At 45.0% G+C, this 26,077-nt stretch overlaps 1 protein-coding gene across 4 annotated transcripts in view; it reads right to left on the bottom strand.

The window, feature by feature from the left end:
* Positions 1–258: 258 nt before the first annotated feature.
* Positions 259–26,077, bottom strand: part of PDE8A (phosphodiesterase 8A) — a 530,734-nt gene continuing 504,915 nt past the window's right edge. For all 4 annotated transcript variants that reach the window (XM_075345839.1, XM_075345840.1, XM_075345838.1 and 1 more), the window contains 4 exons: positions 25,096–25,228; positions 19,698–19,865; positions 12,598–12,727; positions 259–1,712 (listed from right to left, as the gene is read on the bottom strand). In XM_075345839.1, the coding sequence (XP_075201954.1) occupies positions 1,606–1,712; positions 12,598–12,727; positions 19,698–19,865; positions 25,096–25,228 (538 nt within the window). In that variant the 3' untranslated portion in view covers positions 259–1,605. The remainder of the gene's footprint in view (positions 1,713–12,597; positions 12,728–19,697; positions 19,866–25,095; positions 25,229–26,077) is intronic.

Genomic DNA, 26,077 nt, shown 5'->3' with positions numbered 1-26,077 from the left:
TCCAGAGAGTTATATCAGTCAGAAACAAGGACAGAACTTGTACAAAAAAAGTAACATCTGAATGAGCCCGTCATGCTCTGTCCGAATCCACACTCACATATTACATCAACGGCATCGGACTATGTGCACATTGCAGAGTCCAACAGGCAACCTGGTTTCTCTTAAATGCTCAGCTCTGCCGCGCATCGGCTGTTTCAACTGAAAGACCGCACGATTAATTGTGATGGCACAAAGACGAAGAAGAAAAAGTACCAAAAGTTGACAATTCATAAAATATACACTTTATTGTAACTGGTGCTTATTGTGAATGTCTTATTTAATCTGTGAAGGTACATACCTTTCCAAACTGGAATAAAGTTATACCCTTGCAAAAGAAAATAGAGAAGCTATAAAATGTTTAAATATATTTTACTTCCCCCCTCCATCTTTGCTGTGGAATGCATTGTAGAAATATTGTAGAAAATAAGGCAGACTCCTGATAGGGAACCAAACTGCAAAATGTAGGGGAGCGGAGAGCGGTCACTGTCCTCTTCCCATAAAAACCAGTGGACCTGCCAACACATTGCATAGCAATTCCTGGCGACCACTGGCATTGCAAGCTAAAAATCAACCGATAGAGAAACAAGGGCCATCACCAAATTAAATAGTCTAAAATGTCCAAAACAACAGAATCCTCTGCATCATCGTCAAGAAAAGAAAATCATCAGAAATCAAAACATAAAAGATTTACCATCCACGTGAGTTGTACAGTGCAATACAAATAGGAGATTTGATAATATTCATGGATTCGCATTCTGAAAATAAAAGGTCTAATAGTAATGACTAAGAATTGTGAAAATCTGTTGCGCATCTAGAGTTGGCTTTGGCTTTTTTGTTTTGTTTTTGTCTTTTTTTTTTTATAAATTCATAGAAAATATTGAACATCTAATAAAATAAATAAAACATATTTTAATCATAGATGCTAATGATCAAGTTCTGTGTATTTTTTTACAATTTGCTACTAAACAGCCTTGAGAAAGCTCCCTATCAGTAGTGTGCAGAGGTGAATGATTGCCCCTTCCGTGATATTAAAAAATAGAGTAGATCTATTTTTCAGAGATCAAAAACTCCTTCATAAAGAGTGCATTTAATGTGTTGATTGTTACAACTATAAGTGCTTTAAAAAAAAAGCAGAGTGTTCTCTTAAAAGCCGCAAGACACCAAAGATGATTTTCCTTCACTTGCAGGTTTGAGTCTTTTTGTTTTTTTTCTGAGCAAATCTTTTGAAGAAAACTTTTATCCAAGGAATCTTCAAGGTACAGGTATGAAGAAAATGAACTGATATTTGTGTAGAACCCGTCAGTACAGATATTGCAGCAATCCAGTGTAATTTAACTTGTGAGATAAGTTAATGCAAAAGGCTTTGTTTAATATATATATTTTTTTTGTATTAAAGTTTACTGCAGGGTACTGGAGGTATCATTTGACCTGACAATTCTTCTTAGATGAACATCCTGTAGGATTAAGAAGCAAGTTCTGGCAACGAGGAGTGAACCAAAACTCACAGGATCCCTTTATTAGGGAGGGCTTCATTGGCTGAGAGGTGGTATTGGATGCCAGACTCTGCTATTCGGGGGGCGGTCGCAGAGTTTTTAGCTGTCTTTCATCTAGTGATTTCCAATATTTGAAATTGTTATCCAAATGTTGCATTAAGTTCGGCAAGTCGGCAAATGCTGCAACAAAAAAAGTCAAGGCTTTAGATATTGGTAAAGAGTAACTACATTTTTTTTTTACTTTTTTTGTCATTTACTTATCACCCAGGTATTGTAGCGTTATCAATATTTGTTTTATCTTCCTTTTCTCTCATACATTATGCTGTAATCCGGATTCACAGCCTAGTTCATGCTTCTTTACAAGCTCCTTTCAACTGTAAGTCAGCAGCATCCGTACACTACGTATATTCACACAATCGGGACAGGATCGAGGGTGAGGAATAAAGAGACTCAAAGAGGTAAAGTCACGGGCACGCCAACGGGGAAAGTCACGGGCACGCCGACGGGGAAAGTCACGGGCACGCCGACGGGGAAAGTCACGGGCACGCCGACGGGGAAAGTCACGGGCACGCCGACGGGGAAAGTCACGGGCACGCCGACGGGGAAAGTCACGGGCACGCCGACGGGGAAAGTCACGGGCACGCCGACGGGGAAAGTCACGGGCACGCCGACGGGGAAAGTCACGGGCACGCCGACGGGGAAAGTCACGGGCACGCCGACGGGGAAAGTCACGGGCACGCCGACGGGGAAAGTCACGGGCACGCCGACGGGGAAAGTCACGGGCACGCAGACGGGGAAAGTCACGGGCACGCAGACGGGGAAAGTCACGGGCACGCAGACGGGGAAAGTCACGGGCACGCAGACGGGGAAAGTCACGGGCACGCAGACGGGGAAAGTCACGGGCACGCAGACGGGGAAAGTCACGGGCACGCAGACGGGGAAAGTCACGGGCACGCAGACGGGGAAAGTCACGGGCACGCAGACTGGGAAAGTCACGGGCACGCAGACTGGGAAAGTCACGGGCACGCAGACTGGGAAAGTCACGGGCACGCAGACTGGGAAAGTCACGGGCACGCAGACTGGGAAAGTCACGGGCACGCAGACTGGGAAAGTCACGGGCACGCAGACTGGGAAAGTCACGGGCACGCAGACTGGGAAAGTCACGGCAAGCAGACTGGGAAAGTCACGGGCACGCAGACTGGGAAAGTCACGGGCACGCAGACTGGGAAAGTCACAAGCACGCAGACTGGGAAAGTCACAGGCACGCAGACTGGGAAAGTCACAGGCACGCAGACTGGGAAAGTCACAGGCACGCAGACTGGGAAAGTCACAGGCACGCAGGCTGGGAAAGTCACAGGCACGCAGGCTGGGAAAGTCACAGGCACGCAGGCTGGGAAAGTCACAGGCACGCAGGCTGGGAAAGTCACAGGCACGCAGGCTGGGAAAGTCACAGGCACGCAGGCTGGGAAAGTCACAGGCACGCAGGCTGGGAAAGTCACAGGCACGCAGGCTGGGAAAGTCACAGGCACGCAGGCTGGGAAAGTCACAGGCACGCAGGCTGGGAAAGTCACAGGCACGCAGGCTGGGAAAGTCACAGGCACGCAGACTGGGAAAGTCACAGGCACGCAGACTGGGAAAGTCACAGGCACGCAGACTGGGAAAGTCACAGGCACGCAGACTGGGAAAGTCACAGGCACGCAGACTGGGAAAGTCACAGGCACGCAGACTGGGAAAGTCACAGGCACGCAGACTGGGAAAGTCACAGGCACGCAGACTGGGAAAGTCACAGGCACGCAGACTGGGAAAGTCACAGGCACGCAGACTGGGAAAGTCACAGGCACGCAGACTGGGAAAGTCACAGGCACGCAGACTGGGAAAGTCACAGGCACGCAGACTGGGAAAGTCACAGGCACGCAGACTGGGAAAGTCACAGGCACGCAGACTGGGAAAGTCACGCACACTGACGGATTATAGTTTACAGACCTTTTTGAACAGATGTTGAAAGGAGCTTTTAAAGCACCACTCCATTTTTTATTTCAGTGCTGGAATGACGCTTTAAATGTAAGCCTTCTGAGCCCTACCTTATATTCTCCCTCTAGTGGCTTCATCTTCTATCACCGCTGCTCCGATTGGTCTCCCATGATTTGTGACCTGCCAACAGCGCCAGTGTTTCACGGAGCACCCCGGAGGTCACAACTCAATACGTGGTGCCTTGTTTTTGCTCTCAGACTTGTATTGATTCTTGGGAATTAACTTCTGACATTTGTCCTGTCAGAAGTTACGGCCACAAAATTGTAGCGCGGAAGTGGAGTAACGTTGAAAAAGGATGAACACTCCAGAGGTTAACAATGATACAGGGGATTTAGATTTAAAGAACCACTTCCACACTGAAACCTCTCACCTGCTGAAGTGGTGCTTTAAATGGAGTGTCATAAGAAATTGACCTGTTTAAAAGGGAATCTGTCAGCAGGTCAGCTGAAGACCGCATGCTGCAAGGGTTAAAAACAAAATTCTGGAAAGCCTGTCTTGTGTCTTGTCAAGGTGTGATCTGTTTGTTTAAGCAGCAGGACCCTTATTGCTCGGACTACAATGACACACACACAGCTGCACCCAGTAGTCCATGTGATACATCACTGTATTCAGGATTTCTTTTCGTTCATTAAGCTGTTCTCAGATGAGATAACAAATCCTACTGACAAATTACCCCCACACAATGCGTTTTTCGGGTGTGTTTTTGGCCTCAGAACTGCATGACTTTGCTTCGCTAGCAAAATCTATGAGTTTTCATTTTTGCTGTCCGCACACAACTTTTTTTTTAAGCAGCGATTTTTGAGCTTAAAAAAAAAAATGGACGTCAATTCTTTCCTGCGTTTTTCTGCGATTTCCCCCCATGCCATGCATTGGAAAAATGCAGAAAAACGCAGAGATCAAAAAGGCAGCAAAATGCAGCCAAAAATGCACCAAATCGCATTTTTTTGCCGCGGGTACGTTTGTGCGTTTTTAGCGGCCAAAAACGCAGCATCAAGAAAACGCAGCGCAACACATAGCCTAACTTTGCAATGCCTGGATGATAATTAAATATGCAGAAATCCCAACAGTATTGATCATGTGGGTCTACAGCAACTCAAAAACTATAGTAAGTGAGTTATGGTTACAGTTTGTTTTTTCCCATTTCACACATACCCTGCTTAAGGTGATAAAGTCAAATATATAGCCAAAATGTGACATATTGTAAAAACTACTGGTGACTATATAGAGACTGTTGTGCACTAAATGTGTGATTTAATGAACTAATGATGCAATGCAGTAGGAACATTGCAGCCTATGCATACACGGAAAAATTGCTGCTACCCTTCTGTCAAAGTAAGTGAAACCCACAATAATCACTGAAAACTTCAAACTGATCAAAGAACTTTTCAATTTAAAGAGTAAGCGTTGTTATTTTAATTTCACAAATCAATAGTACTCATGAAAATAAATAGCTTTGTAATATATCTCATCAAACAAATCTGCTTCTTTCTCTGGGAGAGTTGATCGGTCATTATCAAAATCCTCAATTCTGGGGTAAAATCTGTATTCAATGAAGACTTTCCCACAATGGCGATAAGAGATGGCGGCTGTTACTCATGAGCTAGAGGCAGAGGGAGGAGCTAGAGGGAGGCGCTAGAGGCAGAGCGAGGAGCTGGAGGGAGGCGCTAGAGGCAGAGCGAGTAGCTGGAGGGAGGCGCTAGAGGCAGAGCGAGGAGCTGGAGGGAGGCGCTAGAGGCAGAGCGAGGAGCTGGAGGGAGGCGCTAGAGGCAGAGCGAGTAGCTGGAGGGAGGCGCTAGAGGCAGAGTGAGTAGCTGGAGGGAGGCGCTAGAGGCAGAGCGAGGAGCTGGAGGGAGGCGCTAGAGGCAGAGCGAGGAGCTGGAGGGAGGCGCTAGAGGCAGAGCGAGGAGCTGGAGGGAGGCGCTAGAGGCAGAGCGAGGAGCTGGAGGGAGGAGCTAGAGGCAGAGAGAGGAGCTGGAGGGAGGAGCTAGAGGCAGAGAGAGGAGCTAGAGGGAGGCGCTAGAGGCAGAGGGAGGAGCTAGAGAGAGGTGCTAGAGGCAGAGTCAGGCACTAGAGGGCGGCGCTAGAGGCAGAGCTCCGCTCCCTCCCATCTACATAGAATCTTATCATTACTATTGAGTTATGAAATAAAAATTAAAACGACAGTTACGCTTTAAATTTACTGAGAATCACTAATGAAAATCACACATTGCTTTTTTTTTTTTTTTTTTTTTTTTTTAAAGTTTTCTGTTGAACCAAAATTTAAAAACAAAATAATGAAACTGGCCTGGACAAAATGATGGTACCCTTAGTTAAATATTTTGTTGTACAACCTTTTGAGGCAATCACTGAAAATAAATAATTCCCGAAACTCTCCATGCGATTCCTGCTCCTGTCCACAGGCATTTTGCTCAATGCCTCGTTAACGAATTTTTCCAGGGTACCTGCATGTTTCAGCTACTTCCACAGATGTTTAAAAAGATTTCGATAAGGGATCATAGAAGGCCACTACAGAAAAAGTCCAATGCCTTGATCTTAAGCCCACTTTACACGTTGCAATTAGTTGTACAATCGCATTTGCGATGTGACACGCCCAGGTTGCATACGGGATCTATGAGATTTCACGTTGGTCGTTCATTTGCTGTCACACGTGCGTTAGTAGTCTATGTTAAATTGGTCAATTGTGTGTGCGATCCTTTAGATCATGTGTTCTGTGACGTATGCATTGGGCACCTTTTTTTTTTTTTTTTTTATTTATTGACTTGCCAAGCGTGTGTAATGCGTGTGTAATGTGGGATGCGTTTTTACTATGTCATCTGCCATTCAGCTCTGCTACATGGCCGCTAACAGCAGACACAGACAGCCATGTAGCAGAGCTGAATGGCAGATGACAGCAGACACAGACAGAGCCGCACTGTCAGAATGAACTCGGGTGAACTTCACCCGACTTCATTGTGATGCTGCGGCTCTGTCTGTGTCGCGTCCTGATTAGCGGTCACCAGTGAAGACTCACCGGTGACCGCTAATCTCCTGAGTAACTGAAGTTACCAGCCCTCTCTCATATACTCACCAATCCCCGATCCCCGGCGCTGCACGGCTTTCTCACTGCTCCGGCGGCTTTTACTGTTTTGAAAAAGCCGGCCGCCCATTAAACAATCTCGTATTCCCTGCTTTCCCCGCCCACCAGCGCCTATGATTGGTTACAGTGAGACACGCCCCCACTCTGAGTGACAGGTGTCACACTGCACCCAATCACAGCAGCCGGTGGGCGTGTCTATACTGTGTAGTGAAATAAATAATTAAATAATTAAAAAAAACGGCGTGCGGTTCCCCCCATTTTTAAAACCAGCCAGATAAAGCCATACGGCTGAAGGCTGGTATTCTCAGGATGGGGAGCTCCACGTTATGGGGAGCCCCCCACCCTAACAATATCAGCCAACAGCCGCCCAGAATTGCCGCATACATTAGATGCGACAGTTCTGGGACTGTACCCGGCTCTTCCCGATTTACCCTGGTGCGTTGGCAAATCGGGGTAATAAGGAGTTATTGGCAGCCCATAGCTGCCAATAAGTCCTAGATTAATCATGTCAGGCGTCTATGAGACACCCTCCATGATTAATCTGTAAATTACAGTAAATAAACACACACACCCGAAAAAATCCTTTATTAGAAATAAAAACACACACATATACCCTGGTTCACCACTTTAATCAGCCCCAATAAGCCCTCCTTGTCCGGCGTAATCCAGGATGATCCAGCGTCGCTTCCACCGCAGCTGCATGGAGGTGACCGGAGCCGCAGCAGACACAGCCGCTCCGGTCACCTCCATGCAGCAAATGAACACAGCCGCGCGATCAGCTGCTGTCACTGAGGTTACCCGCGGCCACCGCTGCATCCACCGGTGGCCGCGGGTAACCTCAGTGACAGCAGCTGATCGCACGGCTGTGTTCATTTGCTGCATGGAGGTGACCGGAGCGGCTGTGTCTGCTGCGGCTCCGGTCACCTCCATGCAGCTGCGGTGGAAGCGACGCTGGATCATCCTGGATTACGCCGGACAAGGAGGGCTTATTGGGGCTGATTAAAGTGGTGAACCAGGGTATATGTGTGTGTTTTTATTTCTAATAAAGGATTTTTTCGGGTGTGTGTTTATTTACTGTAACTTACAGATTAATCATGGAAGGTGTCTCAGACGCCTGACATGATTAATCTAGGACTTATTGGTAGCTATGGGCTGCCAATAACTCCTTATTACCCCGATTTGCCAACGCACCAGGGTAAATCGGGAAGAGCCGGGTACAGTCCCAGAACTGTCGCATCTAATGTATGCGGCAATTCTGGGCGGCTGTTGGCTGATATTGTTAGGGTGGGGGGCTCCCCATAACGTGGAGCTCCCCATCCTGAGAATACCAGCCTTCAGCCGTATGGCTTTATCTGGCTGGTTTTAAAAATGGGGGGAACCGCACGCCGTTTTTTTTAATTATTTAATTATTTATTTCACTACACAGTATAGACACGCCCACCGGCTGCTGTGATTGGGTGCAGTGTGACACCTGTCACTCAGAGTGGGGGCGTGTCTCACTGTAACCAATCATAGGCGCTGGTGGGCGGGGAAAGCAGGGAATACGAGATTGTTTAATGGGCGGCCGGCTTTTTCAAAACAGTAAAAGCCGCCGGAGCAGTGTGAATGCCGTGCAGCGCCAGGGATCGGGGATCGGTGAGTATATGAGAGAGGGGGATAGACTGACATGGACAGAGAGTGAGGGACAGAGATAGTGACCGACTGACAGAGATTAGTGCATGACAGACATTGTGAGGCGCTTCAGAACGCAGCTTTTCAGCTGCGCTCTGAAGCAGACCTTTTTTACGCTGCGGTGCAGAGCGCACACCTGCGCACATAGCATCAGACAACAAAATCGTATGAGGGATGTCACACGTTACAATTGACTAGGTTCTTGCAACAAAACGCTCAATTCTAGAGAATGATACGATGTGTTTGCGATCAACGGTTTTGCGTTCAATCCTGATCGCATGTAGCTGTCACACGCAGATACGTCACAAACGATGCCGGATGTGCGTCACTTACAACTTGACCCCAACGACGGATTGTGAGATATATTGAAGCGTGTGTAGCGGGCTTTAGCCATTTCTAGGTGTTTTGGGTCATCATCCGACCCACGACCACGTTTTCTGACATTGGGCAGCACATTTCGCTCATTAATGATCTTGGGATTTTATTGTCCCCTGCACAAATTCAAGACACCCTTTGCCAGATGGAGCAAAGCAGCCCCAGAACATAACAGAGCCTCCTCTATATTTCACAGTAGTACAATGTTTTTTTTTCTGCATTTGCTTCATTTTTGCGTCTGTTAACAGAGAGCTTATGTGACTTGCCAAAAAGCTCCAGTTTTGTCATTGCTTCTAGGAAAATGTCCTCTGGACAGATTTGTGGTTTCTCAATATGCATTCCAATCTCGTTTTTTATGAATTGCTTTCAACAGTGGTTTCCTCCATGGTCGTTTTTCATGTAGTCCATTTTGGCCTTCACCTCTAATCTTTGGAATTTGTTTTGGGCTCTATGGTTACCATTTGTATTATCAGTCTGTTCAACTTATCAATATTATTTTTGCTACAGTCCCATAAACCTTAAACCTCTGAATAACATGAGCAGCTATAGTAACAGGAACATCAAGCAGTTTGGACATGATCTTATAGCCTTTACCTATGACATGTTTGTCTATAATTTTCTTTCTAATCTCCTGAGACCACCCTATTCTTAGCTTTCTTTGATCCATGTTCAATGTGGTGCACACCATGATACCAAACAGTACAATGACTACTTTTAACCCTTTAAATAGGCAGTCTGATTACAAGTTTGTAGACATCTATGATGCAACTTACAGAACAGAGCTTAGTTTAACATATCCCTATAGTCAACTTATTTTAAATCTATTCTAGGGGTACCTTAATTTTGTCCAGGCTATTTTCATAATCACACATCAGGTTTTTTTATGTATCAGTGCTATCAGTTAATTTTTTTTCTCATGTATAGCACTCGTACCCATGACAGTCCATGGGGCTGTTCACATGTCTGATTCTTTGCAGACCGAACAGTCAATCCAAACTCATGGAGTCTTGTCCAATATTGATCAAAGAGTGGGATCAAACTCGGCAATGAAAGTCTATGGGTCTGTGCATAAAATAAACAAAAAAAAAGAACAAAAAAAACCCCCACAGACAGACAGTGGAGTACCTTTTTCCTCATCAGAAGAAACAAAAGTTATGAAACTCGGACTAAACTGATGAAAATCACTGAAGAAAGTTGGTCTGTTATTCTTGTACGTAAAACAACAGACTTGTGAGTGAGGCCTTAAGTTTTTTTTTTCTGTTGAACCATAATTCAAAAGCAATGTCTGACTCTCAGTTGATTTTCAATAAATTTAAATGAAATATTACTTTTGTCGGTTTCAAGTTACTCTAGTGACCATTGTGGATCTTTCATACTTTAAGAAAAGGGTATCATGAATTTTATTCACGTGTGTATATTCATTGACACTTCTGTATATACTCAGGACACTTTTTAGAAAGCTCTTAAAGGGGACCTGATATGTCCTGCCTGTGTATCGGACAACATGTATCAGACAGTGGTTGTATGATTTCAGCCATATATGTTTAACTCTGAAACGTTGCAGTGTTTCAGAGAAAAACAGACTTTAATAGCCATCTGTGATCGAGCCACATGGGAGACTAGTCAGACAGGCAGGTCTCCGGTGGCTTTTTCCCAGCCACTAACTTGAAATGGCAGGTGTCTCTCTGAATGAATGAGGGCCACCTTTCATTCCAGGTTGGCAGGTGGGAAGAAGCCTTCTGTCTGTGTGACTAGTCTCGGTCGCAGGTGACTATTAAATTATGTTTTTCTTTGAAACGTTTCAGGAGTTTCACATTTCTATATACAGTGCCTTGCGAAAGTATTCAGCTCCCTTGAGTTTTTCAACCTTTTCCCACATTTCAGGCTTCAAACAGAAAGATAAAAATTTTAATGTTATGGTGAAGAAGAATCAACAAGTCCAATTTACTTTCAGTGCAGCAAACTCACTCCAGAAGTTCATTGAGGATCTCTGAATGATCCAATGTTGTCCTAAATGACTGATGATGATAAATATCATCCACCTGTGTGTAATCAAGCCTCCGTATAAATGCACCTGCTCTGATAGTCTCAGTGTTCAGTTGAAAGCTCAGATAGCATCATGAAGACCAAGGAACACAACAGGCAGGTCCGTGATACTGTTGTGAAGACGTTTAAAGCCGGATTTGGTTACAAAAAGATCTCCAAAAGGTTAAACATTCCAAGAAGCACTGTGCAAGCGATCATATTGAAATCGAAGAATATCATACCACTGGAAATCTACCAAGACCCGGCCGTCCATCCAAACTTTCAGCTCAAACAAGGAGAAGACTGATCAGAGATGCAGCCAAAAGGCCCATGATCACTCTGGATGAACTGCTGAGATCTACAGCTGAGGTGGGAGAGTCTGTCCATAGGACAACAATCAGTCATACAATGCACAAATCTGGCCTTTATGGAAGAGTGGCAAAGAGAAAGCCATTTCTCAAAGATATCAATAAAAAGTGTCGTTTAAAGTTTGCCACAAGCCACCTGGGAGACACACCAAACAAGTGGAAGAAGGTGCTCTGGTCAGATGAAACCAAAATCGAACTATTTGGGCACAATGCCAAACAATATGTCTGGCGTAAAAGCAACACAGCTCATCACCCTGAACACACCATCCCCACTGTCAAACATGGTGGTGGTAGCATCATGGTTTGGGCCTGCTTTGCTTCAGCAGGGACAGGGAAGATGGTTAAAATTGATGGGAAGATGGATAAAGCCAAATACAGGACCATTCTTGAAGAAAACCTGTTGGAGTCTGCAAAAGGTCTGAGTCTGGGACGTAGATTTGTCTTCCAACAAGACAATGATCCAAAACATAAAGCAAAATCTACAATGGAATGGTTCACAAATAAATATATCCAGGTGTCAGAATGGCCAAGTCAAAGTCCAGACCTGAATCCATTTGAGAATCTATGGAAAGAGCTGAAAACTGCTGTTCACAAATGCTCTCCATCCAACCTCACTCATCTCCAGCTGTTTGCAAAGGAAGAATGGGCAAGAATTTCAGTCTCTCGATGTGCAAAACTGATAGAGACATACCCCAAGCGACTTGCAGCTGTAATCGCAGCAAAAGGTGGCGCTACAAAGTATTAACTTAAAGAGGATGAATAATATTGCACGCCCCAATTTTCAGTTATTTATTTTTTTAAAAAGTTTAAAATAAGCAATAAATTTCGTTCAACTTCACAATTGTGTCCCACTTGTTGATTCTTGACCAGAACATTAAAATTTTTAATCTTTGTTTGAAGCCTGAAATGTGGGAAAAGGTTTAAAAATTCAAGGGGGGCGAATACTTTTGCAAGGCACTGTAAAAGGCTGAAATCATACAGCTACGGTCTGATACAAGCTACTCGTGGATTGGGCAGTGGGTATCAGCTCTTTAACCAGTCACTGAACTGAAGAGTTACTAAAAGGTTGGTCACCCAATAACTATATGCATATGAATGTTTGTGGATTAGAACTTTTGACAACTTCTTATGTGATGAGAACTATTCCACTGTAAAGTGTCTGATACGTAAAGTTTCAACCAGCAACGATTCCCTTTCAGGAAAACAGCACAGCGTCTACTCACATGAATGAGTAACCATGTAACGAATGGCTGTTGTCTGTCCCTGCAGGATTTCTTTCTTAGCGGCTAATTGTGTAAGAATTGAGTGACTTCCTAAAATACTCTCTCCTCATTTTCAAGATGCTAAAAGCCTTTACTACTGACCTAGTCTGCTACAGCTCGAAATATCAATGTAGGTAACAAATATCAATCTGGAGACAAGGACAGATAGTCTGCATTGATACAGTATAACAAATTGCAAACTATTATATACAGAAAACATACAAAGAGAGCATACACAGTTAACAGTCAGCTCTTACCATCCCATGCATCAAACATGTCGGTGATGAAATAATCCACAAATGAGATCTGAGATTTCGGAATACTGCACGTATTCCTGTCAAACACCGGCATTACCACAGGTAGACCTTGCCGCTTCTCTTCATCTGTCTAGAAAATAAGAAAAATGCACGTTGGGTATGTAGGATCACGATGAAACTGAAGTAAAAAATGCCAGTAACCTAATGTAGATAATAGATGCAGAAAATATGTAACCCCAAAAACTTATCAATATTGCCACCATGTACAATAGTAATATCGATCATTAACAAAGACCACTGTACTAGTACTGATATTCCCCCCATACACTGACCACATAATGGTAATACTAGTTCTACACTAGTGCTCTGCAGACCATATAGGTTTATACTGTACAGGTTCTCACCAGTGACGTTCTCGCTGATAGTAGTCATTCATTTTCACTTTTCTTTTCCATTCGGCCCAGATTGCCATGACCACTTTTCCATCCATAACTCGTTCTTGCATAATGTAACACAGAAATATATTTGACTCACTGCTTTTCCAGGCCTCACCTTTGTGCTCCAACCAGTGCCCTATGTAGTAATAATGCCCCCTCTGTGCCCTGCATAGTAATAGTATCCGCTTATTGTGCCCCCACACAATAACAGTGCCCCCTATGCACCCCAAGACAGTAGTAATGCTTCCTATGTACTTCCTTGTAGTAATAATGCTCCCCCGGTCCTCCTTACAGTTATATAGCATCTTATAGAAATAAAGCCCCCCTGTGCCTAATAATAATAATAATAATAATAATAATAATAATAATAATAATAATCTTCATGTGCTTTCTTACAGTTATTTAGTACCCTATAGAAATAGGGTCTCCCTGTGCCTTCTTATAGTAATAATGACCCCGAACCTCCTTATAACAATACACACACCCCCGTGCTTTCTTATAATAATGCTTCCTGTGTTTCCCCTATAATGATCACGCTGTTGACTCCTTATAATAATGACCCAGAGACCCTCTTTATTGTAATACATAGAAATCAAATCCCAGGACCCAATGGCAAAAGTCCTATCATGGCACATAGGTGCAGTCACAGAAGGACAAACTTCCCACCTTTTTACAATGCGGAGAGGTATATGTATTATCTGAAGGTCCTTAGTGTTACCGTTCCCTTATGATACCCCCTTCCATTACCTCCATAGAGTATGAGGCCGCAGAAATGCCTCCATACAGAACTATGTTCCCACGTTCCTCCATTTATACAGTATGATGGTCTGGCACACAGTAAAAAGGTCTCCAAAGCCCCCCACACAGTACGATGGTCCCCTCACAGGCCTCCCACACACAGTATAATGGTCCCCCCAAAGCACCCACACATGATTGCCGATCAAAAAGTATGATGGTCACACAACAGCCTCGCACATAGTATGATGGTATCCTCACAGTCAGACACACAATATGATCGTCCCCCCACAGCCCCTTATACAGTATAATGCCATTCACAAAGTATAATGGTCCCCCCCACAGACCCCACCTCACACGCAGTATGATGGTCCCTCAAGAGCATCTCCACACAGTATGAATGTCCGCCACACAGTATGATGGTCCCCCCAGAACACCCCATACAGTAAGATTGTCTGCCCACAGCCCACAAAAAAACAAAAAACACCTTAAACTCACCATTTCCAGGCTCTCCGTGCACTGCAGCCACCGTCTCTGCTTTAATCCTGCCTCAGTGAAAACAAGCGACGCAATGCGGTGACGTCATCACAGCGACCGACATCCCCTGCGTGGCGAGGGTCTCCAGCACGCCTGACTAGCCTGTGGTTTGCTGGAGTTAGTGATGGAGCAAGGAGCCGGTGGCTCGGTGCTCGGGCACAGCTGTTAATCGATGCAGTCACAGCTAGAGTGGACAATTTGGCAGATTTGACACATTTGCTAGATGGCCAGCCGGCCCTGAAAGGTACAGCCAGCAACACTGGGGAGAACAGGCAGATATGTCTAAAGAAAAGACATAATCTGATCCACATTATGAACCCCTGAGGAACAAAGTTCTGGCCTGGTGATAGCCGTGGAGCCTCTTCCCTCTAACCCCATATGAAAGCAACAACTGATCTATGATTGTGAACATCTACCTCTCCTATTGCCTTGCACTCTAGTATAATTTAGCTTTATCCATCCACGCTTTTCATGCTTACCTGTAATTTATTGAAAGTTTATTGCCGGACTTTATACTACCTGTAGTTTTTTCCAACTTTTCTTTTATATTTTGATTTCTATTTGCCAATGAACATATCATAGTAACATTATAATAAAGTTTACCAACTTTTATATTGTTCGGTTGTTTTATACTAGTCTGTAACTGTCCGCTGATCTATTTCCGCATCCTCTGATTATACTATACTAGTTGACATCTTAGAATTTTTCTGTAACCGTGATTAGAGGTTATTAAAAAAATTGAGAGTTCTTAGAGGTGTCCAATTGTGCACGATTCTTCAGAAATGTCTTTAGTTTCAGAATGATGAAGTAGATTCTGGCATTCTCCATTTTGTTGCAGGAAAAATATATCTTTGTACTGTATTAGCCAGATTTCACCGAGGACACTCAAATTGTATTTTCCTATCTATTGGCTAACACACTACATAGATAAGTTTTAGATATTTTAATAGGCTTCATCATTAATTTATTTCTACTAAATATATTTTGGTGAATGCTCTTCCTTTTTGCATCCGCAGTCTTTTAATTTTCAAACGGAATGTGTCACCAGTAGAGATGAGTGCACTCGCAGGAAAACAAAAGGAAGACCAAGAGTCACCTCTGCTGCAGAGGATAAGTTTATCCGAGTCACCAGCCTCAGAAATCGCAGGTTAACAGCAGCTTAGATTAGAGACCAGGCCAATGTCACACAGAGTTCTAGCAGCAGACACATCTCTAGAACAACTGTTAAGAGGAGACTTTGTGCAGCAGGCCTTCATGGTAACATAGCTGCTAGGAAACCACTGCTAAGGCCAGGCAACAAGCAGAAGAGACTTGTTTGGGCTAAAGAACACAAGGAATGGACATTAGACCAGTGGAAATCTGTGCTTTGGTCTGATGAGTCCAAATTTTAGATTTTTGGATCCTACCACAGTGTCTTTGTGCGACGCAGAAAAGGTGAACGGATGGACTCTACATGCCTGGTTCCCACCGTGAAGCATGGAGGAGGAGGTGTGATGGTGTGGGGGTGCTTTACCGGTGACACTGTTGGGGATTTATTCAAAATTTAAGGTATACTGAACCAGCATGGCTACCACAGCATCTTGCAGCGGCATGCTATTTCATCCGGTTTGCGTTTAGTTGGACCATCATTTATTTTTCAACAGGACAATGACCACAAACACACCTCCAGGCTGTGTAAGGGCTATATGACTAAGAAGGAAAGTGATTGGGTGCTACGCCAGATGACCTGGCCTCCAGTCACCAGACCTGAACCCAATCGAGATGGTTTGGGGTGAGCTGGACCACAGAGTGAAGGCAAAAGGGCCAACAAGTGCTAAGCATCTCGGGGAACTCATTCAAGACTGTTGGAAGACCATTTCCAGTGACTACCTCTTGAAGCTCATGAAGAGATGCCAAGAGTGTGCAAAGCAGTAATCAAAGCAAAAGGTGGCTACTTTGAAGAACCTAGAATATAAGACATATTTTCAGTTGTTTCACACTTTTTTGTTAAGTATTTCATTCCACATGTGTTAATTCATAGTTTTGATGCCTTCAATGTGAATCTACAATTTTCAGAGTCATGAAAATAAAGAAAACTCTTTGAATGAGAAGGTGTGTCCAAACTTTTGGTCTGTATTGTATATTGTAGGTCGAGGTCAGGCTGGCGTATGGCATCCAATGCGAGAGCATCGGATCTTATATGCTAAGGACACTCTGCTCAGGCTCTGCTGCGAGGGTGGTCCAAGTGTGATGTGACTGTGACCCGATCCTGCAATCGAATGACAGCTGCAGAGGAGAGGGAGGGATTAATCCCCCATCTCCTCCATTGTCAGCCTGTGCGTATAATCGCACTGCACTTGGATAACATCCGAGTGCAGTCCGATGTTTCTCTCGCATAGAATTGTATATGAGTGATCAGAGACTCGCAGACAGACCAGTGTTGCACTTGTGTGCGACTCGCGCAAGTATTGAGTCACACCACCCGGTGACTGTACCCGTACAGTAAAGCTTAATAAATAAAAAAATTGACGTAGAGTCCCCCCATATTATGATACCAGCACAGATAAAGCCCACTGCCACAGGTTGCAGCCCCAGTCCTGCGCTAATCTTGGCTGTGTATCAAAATAAGAGGAATCGCGTGCAGCTTTTTTTTAAAAAAATTATTCAAATAAATAATTAAAAAAAACACAGCGTGTGGCCCAACCCCCCCACCCACAATTTTGATACCTAGCCAAGCAAAAACTCGACAGCTGGGGGTCAGTATTCTTAGATTGGGGAGGGCCATGGTTATTGGCCGTCCCCCCAGCCTAAAAATAGAAACCTGCAGCCGCCCAGGATTGATGCATCTATTAAATGTGACAAGCCTGGCGCTTTACCCGACTCTACCCGTTGCCTTGGTGTGGTAGCAATCGGGGTAATAAGGGGTTAATAACAGCCTAGAGCTGCTAATAAGCTCTAGATTAGTGATTGCAGATGTCTGAGACCCCCACATCACACCTGTAAGTGAAATTAAATAAACACAGACAACGAAGAATCCTTTATTTAGAATAAATACAAAAAAACACTGTCTTTCACCACTTTATTAACCCCCTAAACACCCCTGCTGGTCTGACATAATCCACATGAGGTCCCACTAGGATTCCAGCTCTGCTACATCTTAGTCACAGTGAGCTGCAATAGAGCATGACTGCTCGCTGTGAGCTCCAGGGAGAGAATGAATGAGCCCGCGATGAGCAATGACTGATTGCAGTCAGATGCTGTCATACAGGCTTGGGGCGCGTCTGACTGCAACCAATCACAGAAGCCAGGCCAGTCGGTTGGTGGGGAAAGCAGTGCATATGTATGAGCAATAGTGAGCGATCCAGGGAGGCTGCAGAAGCAGCGTACAACCGCAACGGAGCCTTGGTAAGTAAGAAGAACTTGCTTCATTCTTATTTTCTTTTTTTATTTCTTTTTTTAAATTTCTCGAGTGCCAGATCCTGATCACCCACCCGGAATCCCAGGCCCGGAACCCGGACAAAATTGAGACTGCGCGGATCCGGACTTTTATAGTCCAGGTCCGCCAATCACTAGTCACCAGTTTTTTTTCCACCTAATTAGAGTGCAGTATAAAGTAGAGACAGTGACTCTGATTCAAGTGATGTGTCACTTTAACGGCGTGTTCGGATGTAGTGTGAAAAAAAAAAAAGGAATAACCCGCGTCCACACGTCCCCGGAAGTGATCCGTTTATGGTTGACTGCATGTGGGTGAAGACCCAAACTGCTCAAATAGTGACTTCAACTCGGGTTCAGGCCAAGTCCGGGTCCCAAACCTTAATTAAAAGTTTGGCTGACCCTGTTGAATCGAATTTTCATGGGTCCACTCATCTCTGCTGCCTTCCTCACACACTGCAGTTATCCTGTTCTAAAAATGACTACTGGTGGAGGAGCAGACCTGTCCATCAGCCTCTTCCAGCCAGCTGGAGACCTCTGGAGTAAAGTGGTCTTTCAATTGGAGGATGCTGCTGGAGAGATCACAAGGTTCTCATCAGCAGTGAGAACTGGAGAGCAGTGCACTTCATAGTGAGGTCAATACTAAACTCCAAATTTGATCCAAAAAGTAATTTGCGTTTAATCACACATGTAGATGCAACATTTCAGCCATAACTTGTCATTGTCATGCTACACATCCCCACATTATACACATATTATCATGAAGAGTTCTGCTATCTTTTGCAAAATGATGTAACTACAACAAAAACATGTCCCCAAGATATTTGTTGAAGAGATCTATCAGCAGGTTTTTGCTATTAAATCTGAGAGCAGCATAATATATGGCAATAGAGTCTGAATCCATGAATGTGTCACTTATTAGGCTGTATGTTGTAGGTTCAACACAATCAGTGTTTTATCAACAGGAAATTATCACTGCATGACCACATCTCATATGCAGAGCAGTCAGGCTAACCTGTGTAAAGGCCCCTTTACACACTGAGACTTTCTAGCGATCCCACCAGCGATCTCAACCTGGCCGGGATCACTGGAAAGTCTCTAACAGTGGCTGGTGAGCTGTCAAACAGGCAAACCTGGCCAACGACGCAACAGCGATACAGACCTGCAGAGCGACCTCGGTGGAAAGGGAACGCTAGCACGCCTATGGGCTGGGTCGCTAACAATGTCGTTGTAAAGGCGTCAAACACAACGATACATGCTGCGCAGCGAGAAACAAGGGACCAAAGAATGGTCCTGAACGACTTGTAGCGATTAGCGACCTCACAGCGGGGGCCAGGTCACTGATGCGCTTCACACACTGCAATGTCGCTGGGGAGGTCGCTATTACGTCACAAAACCGGTGATGTTACAGCAATGTCGTTTGCGATGTTGTAGTGTGTAAAGGGGCCTTAACCCCGCCATGACCACTAATTAGTAGTTTTCTCACAATTCAGAGTAAACAGAAAGCTGCCAGTCAGGGGTGTGGGCGGTTATACATAGTCCAGACGTCTTAGCTCTACTATATCTACATCAGACAAACAAGGATTTTAGCAAAACTACACCAAGCAGTCCATGTATTTTACACATCCATAGAATCAGCCTTATATGATGCTACTGTAAGAGTACAGTAAATAGCAAAAACCTGCTGACATATTTGAAATAAAGGAGGCTGACCCTTATAATGCTGCTATTGTAGAGAACTATTGGCTGACAATTTGCAGTACCATCTCCACTGCCTACTCCTCATAAAAATTGATAGGATTCCTATGACCCATATGAAACCCAAGGATATACCCATGACAAAAAAGCAGCTTGCAGTTGTCCTTCGTGGGATTTGAATCCAGGACCCCAATGCTTTGAAGTAACAGTGTAAACCACAGAGCCACCGTGCTGCCCATATCCATACTCTACGACCATACAGGACTACAAGGTCTTCCTTACCTGTGCAAAATACTCTTCTGATATCCTGCCCGCCCACTCGATGCATTGCTGCAGCGCTCGGCATGGATTGGAGATATCTGCGCACTTGATGAGCATCCTCTTTATAAGTATTCGGTTTTCTGGAGATGTCAGTATGTTTTTGACAGAATCATCATCACTGATGTTTCCCTACAGTAAAGTAAAGAGTAAGTGTTATCACCATATGTAAACATCAGAGACTTCCAACTTCTCATTGCCAAGTCAGGAGCGAATAAAGTCTACCTACATCACTGAACAGACTGCAGAACCAGTAGGAAAGGCACGTATAGCTATATAGTTGGTTTAATGGCTGACGGAAAGCAGAAATTGATGACCAAACCACGATAAATAGACAAAACCCCCTTCCGATTTCTAGTCCACAAGCAACAATAAAAAAAGTGGATATTTTGGACAACGCGTTTCATATGGGCACCAAAACGTTTTCTAAGTTAAAGACAGCGCACATTTATCTTGGAGATTTGCATCCATAAATAAATGCCAAGAGCCAATCCCAGACATCCAATACATACAATCAGAAGATGACACTCCAGCATTTGCTCTTATAAGGGTTGTCTACTATTCGGACTGCCCCTTCTCAATTATTATTATTGTGTGATTTAGTTTACGGAGCTTTACAAGTGACAGAGGGGTATACATAATAAAAATTAGTACACTAATAATGAACAATACAAGGCACAAATTGGTACAGGAGGAGAGGATTTCGCCCACAAGGGCTCACAGTCTACAGGGGATGGGTGAGGGTACAGTAGGTGAGGCTATAACTGACTGTACAGAGGTAGACTGGACTGAGGGTTACTGCAGGCTGTAGGCTTGTTGGAAGAGGTGGGTCTTCAGGTTCCTTCTGAAGGTTTTCAAGGTAGGGGAGAGTCTAATATGTTGGGGTACAGAGTTCCAGAGTATGGGGGGATGCATGGGAAAAATCTTGTATGCGATTGTGGGAAGAGGAAATAAAAAGGGGATTAGAGAAGAAGATCTTGTGAGGATCGGAGGTTGTGTTCATATAAGTTCCGGGAGAATAGGTGAGCAGATGTATGGAGAAGACAGGTGGTGGACTACTTTCTCAATCACTATGGTTGCACAAAATAAAATAATAACAGATATACTCAGCTCTGGCACCATTCCATCTGTGTTGGCACTGGCTCTCTCGGGGCTTGGGAGTCCGGCGGTCAATCAATGGCAATTCACTATCTCCTATTCTGGAGAAATCAGACATCAGGAGGACGTGAGGGAGCAGCCACAGCTATCTCAAGTCCTCCAGATACCAATTATGCCTGAAGGAGGTGAGGCGATCACTGATTGGCAGCAGGGACCGCGTGATGTAACAAAGTCACTGGAGCCCCGGAAAAGCCAGTGTAGACACTGCTGGGGAATGGTGTTGGCACCAAAGGTGAGTAAAGCTGTTTTTTTTCTTGAGGGAAACGTACGGATTGAGAAGGAGTTGTCCAAGTAGTGGACAACCTCTTTAAAAAAATGTATTCATTTTAAGCCATACCAGTGCCTGATAGGAGATGGTTTAAGCTGTAGTCCAGCCTTTACTCAACCTAGTTACTGCAGACACATACATCAGATTTGTGAAATTTGAAAAGTCGATTTGCCCACACCAGACAGCTTGTAATAAGACTTAACAACAAGTAGACAAGTAAAGGGTACTTTACATGCTGCGATATCGGTATCGATATCGCTAGCGAGCGTACCCGCCCCCGTCAGTTGTGCGTCACGGGCAAATCGCTGCTCGTGGCGCACAACATCGCTAACACCCGTCACACGGACTTACCTTCCCTGCGATGTCGCTCTGGCCGGCGATCCGCCTCCTTTCTAAGGGGGCGGTTAATGAAGCATCACAGCGACGTCACACGGCAGCCGTCCAATAGCAGAGGAGGGGCGGAGATGAGCGGCCGGAACATGCCGCCCACCTCCTTCCTTCCTCATTGCCAGTGGACGGAGGTAAGGAGATGTTCGTCGCTCCTGCGGTGTCACACATAGCGTTGTGTGATGCCGCAGGAACAAGGAACATCGCTACTTACTAGACAACGATTTTTGGTAAATGAACGACCTCTCATATACCAATGATTTTTGTCTCTTTTGCGATCGTTTAAGGTCGCTCCAGCCTGTCACACGCTGCGATGTCGCTAACAACGCCGGATGTGCGTTACAAACACTGTGACCCCGACGATATATCGTTAGCGATGTCGCAGCGTGTAAATGGCCCTTAAGGCTATGTTCACACACTGCATCTTTTACTAAGTTTTTGGTGCATTTCTGACATTACAAATATGCATTTAAATGCATGCATTTCCTTCTTCCAGCAAATTCTAGGACATTTATATCTTGCTGTCTACACAGTGCATCTTTTTTTGGCTGCATCTTGGCTGCATTTTTAAAGACGCAGCCAAGATGCAGTATGTCAAATTCTTTTTATGTCTTGTCCCTGCGTTTTGGAGGACTGGGAAATCAATCCCCCGCTGACTCGGGGCTGGCAGGGGATTGATCCCTGATATCTGACTATATGCCAGTTCCCATAAAGTCAATGGGGACCAGAATTTGGTGCAAAGGGGTAGGAGCAAGCGCTTCATACTTATCGAATCACCGGCGTGGCTGTCACACTGCTCCTGCAGCCGGTCATTCAGTTCCCGGGCTGCTCATTACCTTCATTGAATATGCACTGCTTCCCCCGCCCATTGGTGGCTGTGATTGGTTGCAGTCAGATGAGCCCCCACCCTGAGTGACAGCGTGTCTAACTGCAACCAATCACTGACGTCAGTGGGCGGGTGTATATCATACAATAAAATAAATAGATAAAAATTGGCGTAGGATGCACTCATATTTTGATACCAGCACAGATAGAGCCCAACAGCTGGGGGCTTTTCAGGCTGGGAATACCCATGGTTATTGGGCACCCCCAGCCAAAAAATATCTGCCAGCAGCTGCCCGGAATGGCCACATCCATTAGATGTGACAGTCCCAGCACTTTACCCGGCTCTTCCCGCATTGCCGTGGTGCAGTGGAAATTGGGGTAATAAGGTGTAAATAACAGCACACAGCTGCCACTAAGCCCTAGATTAGTAATAGCAGGCATCTACCCAAGACACCCTCCATCATTAATCTGTAAGTGAAATGAAATAAACACAAACACCGAAATAATGCTTTATTTGGAAGAAAAGACAAAAAGCACCCTCTTTCACCACTTTATTAACCCCAACTCAATCCTCCAGGTGCGACATAATCCACAAGAGGTCCTACGACGCTTCCAGCACTGCTACATATCTGAAGCTCAGAGCGAGCGCCATAGAACAAGACTGCCCGCTGTGAAGTTCAGGCTGCAACTGAAGTGAGCCTCGCGCTCAGCGGTGACGTCCCTCAGGTTAGCCGCGGCAACAGAATGGCCATAGCCTCCACCTGTGACAGCAAATCACCTGAGTGATGTCCCACTGATCGCTCACTTCAGTTGTGGCCTGATTTGAGGTCACAGGTGGAGGACTCCAGCTGTGGCCGCAGGTAACCTGAGTGATGTCACCACTTATCGTGCAGCTCATTTAAGTTGCTGCGTGGAGCTCACAGCAGGCAGTCTTGTTCTATGGCGCTTGCTGTGAGCTTCCGATGTAGCAGAGCTTGAAGTGTCGTGGGACCTCATGTGGATTACGTTGGACCTGGAGGGGTGTTTGGGTGGTTAATAAAGTGGTGAAAGAGGGTGCTTTTTTGTCTTTTATTTCAAATAAAGAATTTTTTGGGTGTTTGTGTTTATTTACTTTCACTTACAGATTAGTGATGGGGGGGTGTCTCACAGACGCCTGCCATCACTAAGCTAGGGCTTAGTAGCAGCTGTGTCTGTAACCCCTTATTACCCCGATTGCCACCGCACCAGGGTAACGGGAAGAGCTTTTCCCAGCCAAGCTAGCTATCCCTCTATCAAGCTGTTCTGTTATTTCTTTCTATCTATTCTTCCTTAGTACACCACTGCGCAACTAGCTCGGTCCTCGCCTATTGTACCCTCACCCATTCCCTGTAGACTGTGAGCCATCGCGGGCAGGGTCCTCTCTCCTTTTTTACCAGTCTCTTTTGTATTGTTAATGATTGTTGTATGCATGCCCTCTTTCACTTGTAAAGCGACATTGAATAAATGGCGCTATAATAATAAATAATAATAATCTATTCTATATTTATATCTATTATCTATCTATTCTCTACCTATCTATTCTAGCTATCAATGATCTATCCCATCATGTTTTATTTCTCCTTTAAAAAACGCATTAACAAAAATGCGGCAAAATGTCTTGTTTTTTGGGCCACAAGCTGCATTTTCTGAGACCACAGGAAAAAGATGCACTCAGAAAAAAGATGCAGCCTGTGAACATAGCCTAAAGGGGGCTTTACACGCAGCGACATCGCTAGCGATGACGCTGGTGAAGGCACCCGCCCCCATCGGTTGTGAGTCATGGGCAAATCGCTGCCCGTGGCGCACAATATCGTTAGGAGCCGTCCCACGTACTTCCCTGCCTAGCGACGTCACTGTGGCCAGCGAACCGCCTCCTTTCTAAGGGGGCGGTCCGTGCGGCGTCACTAAGAGGCCGCCCAATAGAAGTGGAGGGGCGGAGATGAGCGGCTGTAACATTCCGCCCACCTCCTCCCTTCCTCATTGCCGGCGGCCGAAGGTAAGCTGTAGTTCGTCGCTCCTGAGGTGTCACATGTAGCGATGTGTGCTGTCTCGGGAACGACAAACAACCTGTGTCCTCAGCAAGCAACGATTTTTTTAAAAGGAACGACTTGTCTACGATTTGGTGATTATTTTCCATCGTTAACGGCAGTTCGTTGGTGTCACACGCAACGACGTCGCCAACGATGGCGGATGTGCGTCACGGAATCCGTGACCCCGGCGATATATCGTTAGATACGTCGGTGCGTGTAACGGGGCCTTAAGACTTTTTCTAAGATCTAAAGCTTTCTTTATAATAAAGTTACTTATACAACACACAATCTCTTAATCCTTTATCTGGAAGAAGAGACCAATAGGTCCATCATCCATTGTCACTCTCCATTACACGCCTACTACCTTTCCATGCTCAGAGCTCAGATGATGAACTAGTGTTACATATATCCAATTCATTGTGCATAAAATAAATGGGAACTGTGCACTGTACAATACATGACTTGTTGTTAACACACTTTGCTTGAAAACTGAAAAAGTAAACACTAAAAAGTAATATAATCCAAAAATCCATGCTTCTGCAAATACTGTGCATTTTCATATCTGCAGTGTTTTCCATTATTGTACTTCTTGTAAATACACATTTAGAAGCAATGATGGATTTGTAACATTCAGGGAATTTTGTATAGTAAAGTAATAATTCCCAGCTCTGCTCACCCCGTTCTCCTCCAGCGCAGCTAATGGCTTATTGATGCTGTTGACAAACTTGTTGACATGTTCAAAGTGCTTTGTCATTTCTGTCGCTAAAACCATGTCGATAATCGCTTGCCGCAAAGTCCGGTATTCATTTCTGCTCAAACAAGACAACATTAAACAGGTAAATGTACATGGTTGTAGAATACATAAAATGTACTCAGCAAAGAAAAATACACAAAGATTGTTAGGCTAGGAGGCCTTATGTGCCCCTTTGGTCAGGCAGTCTATATGAATATACCGGACCACCCAAATCAATTTATTTGTGCCTCAATTGAAGTGAAAACCGAATTAGTTGTCCTGTGTCTGTTTCACCTGTTTCTACTGAAAACCTGATTAGCTGGTTTAAGAAATTTAACATGTAGGGGCTAAAGGTGGTGTCACACACAGCGACGGCGCTGCTAAGTCAGCATTTTCTGTGACGTAGCAGCGACGTCCCGTCGCTGTTGCTGTGTGTGACATCCAGCAACAACCTGGCCCCTGCTGTGAGGTCGCCGCTCGTTACTAAATATCCTGCTTTATTTTTTGGACATTGCTCTCCCGCTGTGAAGCACACATCGCTGTGTGTGACAGCGAGAGAGCGACAAACTTAAGCGAGCAGGGAGACTGCTTCTGGCAGCCTGCGGTAAGCTGTAACCAAGGTAAACATCGGGTAACCAAGCGAAGTGCTTCGCTGGTTACCCGATATTTACCTTAGTTACCAGCGTTTGACACTCTCAGGCTGCCAGTGCCGGCTCCCTGTTCCCTGCACGCGTAGCCAGAGTACACATCGGGTAAATAAGCAAAGGTTTGCTTATTAACCCGATGTGTACTCTGGCTAGGAGTGCAGGAAGCCAGCGCTAAGCGGTGTGCGCTTTTAACCAAGGTAAATATTGGGTAACCAGCGAAGCATTTTGCTTGGTTACCCGATATTTACCTTAGTTACCAAGCGCAGCATCGCTTCCAC

Source organism: Anomaloglossus baeobatrachus, chromosome 4 (assembly GCF_048569485.1).
Source record: "Anomaloglossus baeobatrachus isolate aAnoBae1 chromosome 4, aAnoBae1.hap1, whole genome shotgun sequence".
NCBI classification, from domain to species: domain Eukaryota; kingdom Metazoa; phylum Chordata; class Amphibia; order Anura; family Aromobatidae; genus Anomaloglossus; species Anomaloglossus baeobatrachus.
This window is presented reverse-complemented; position numbering and strand designations above follow the sequence as displayed.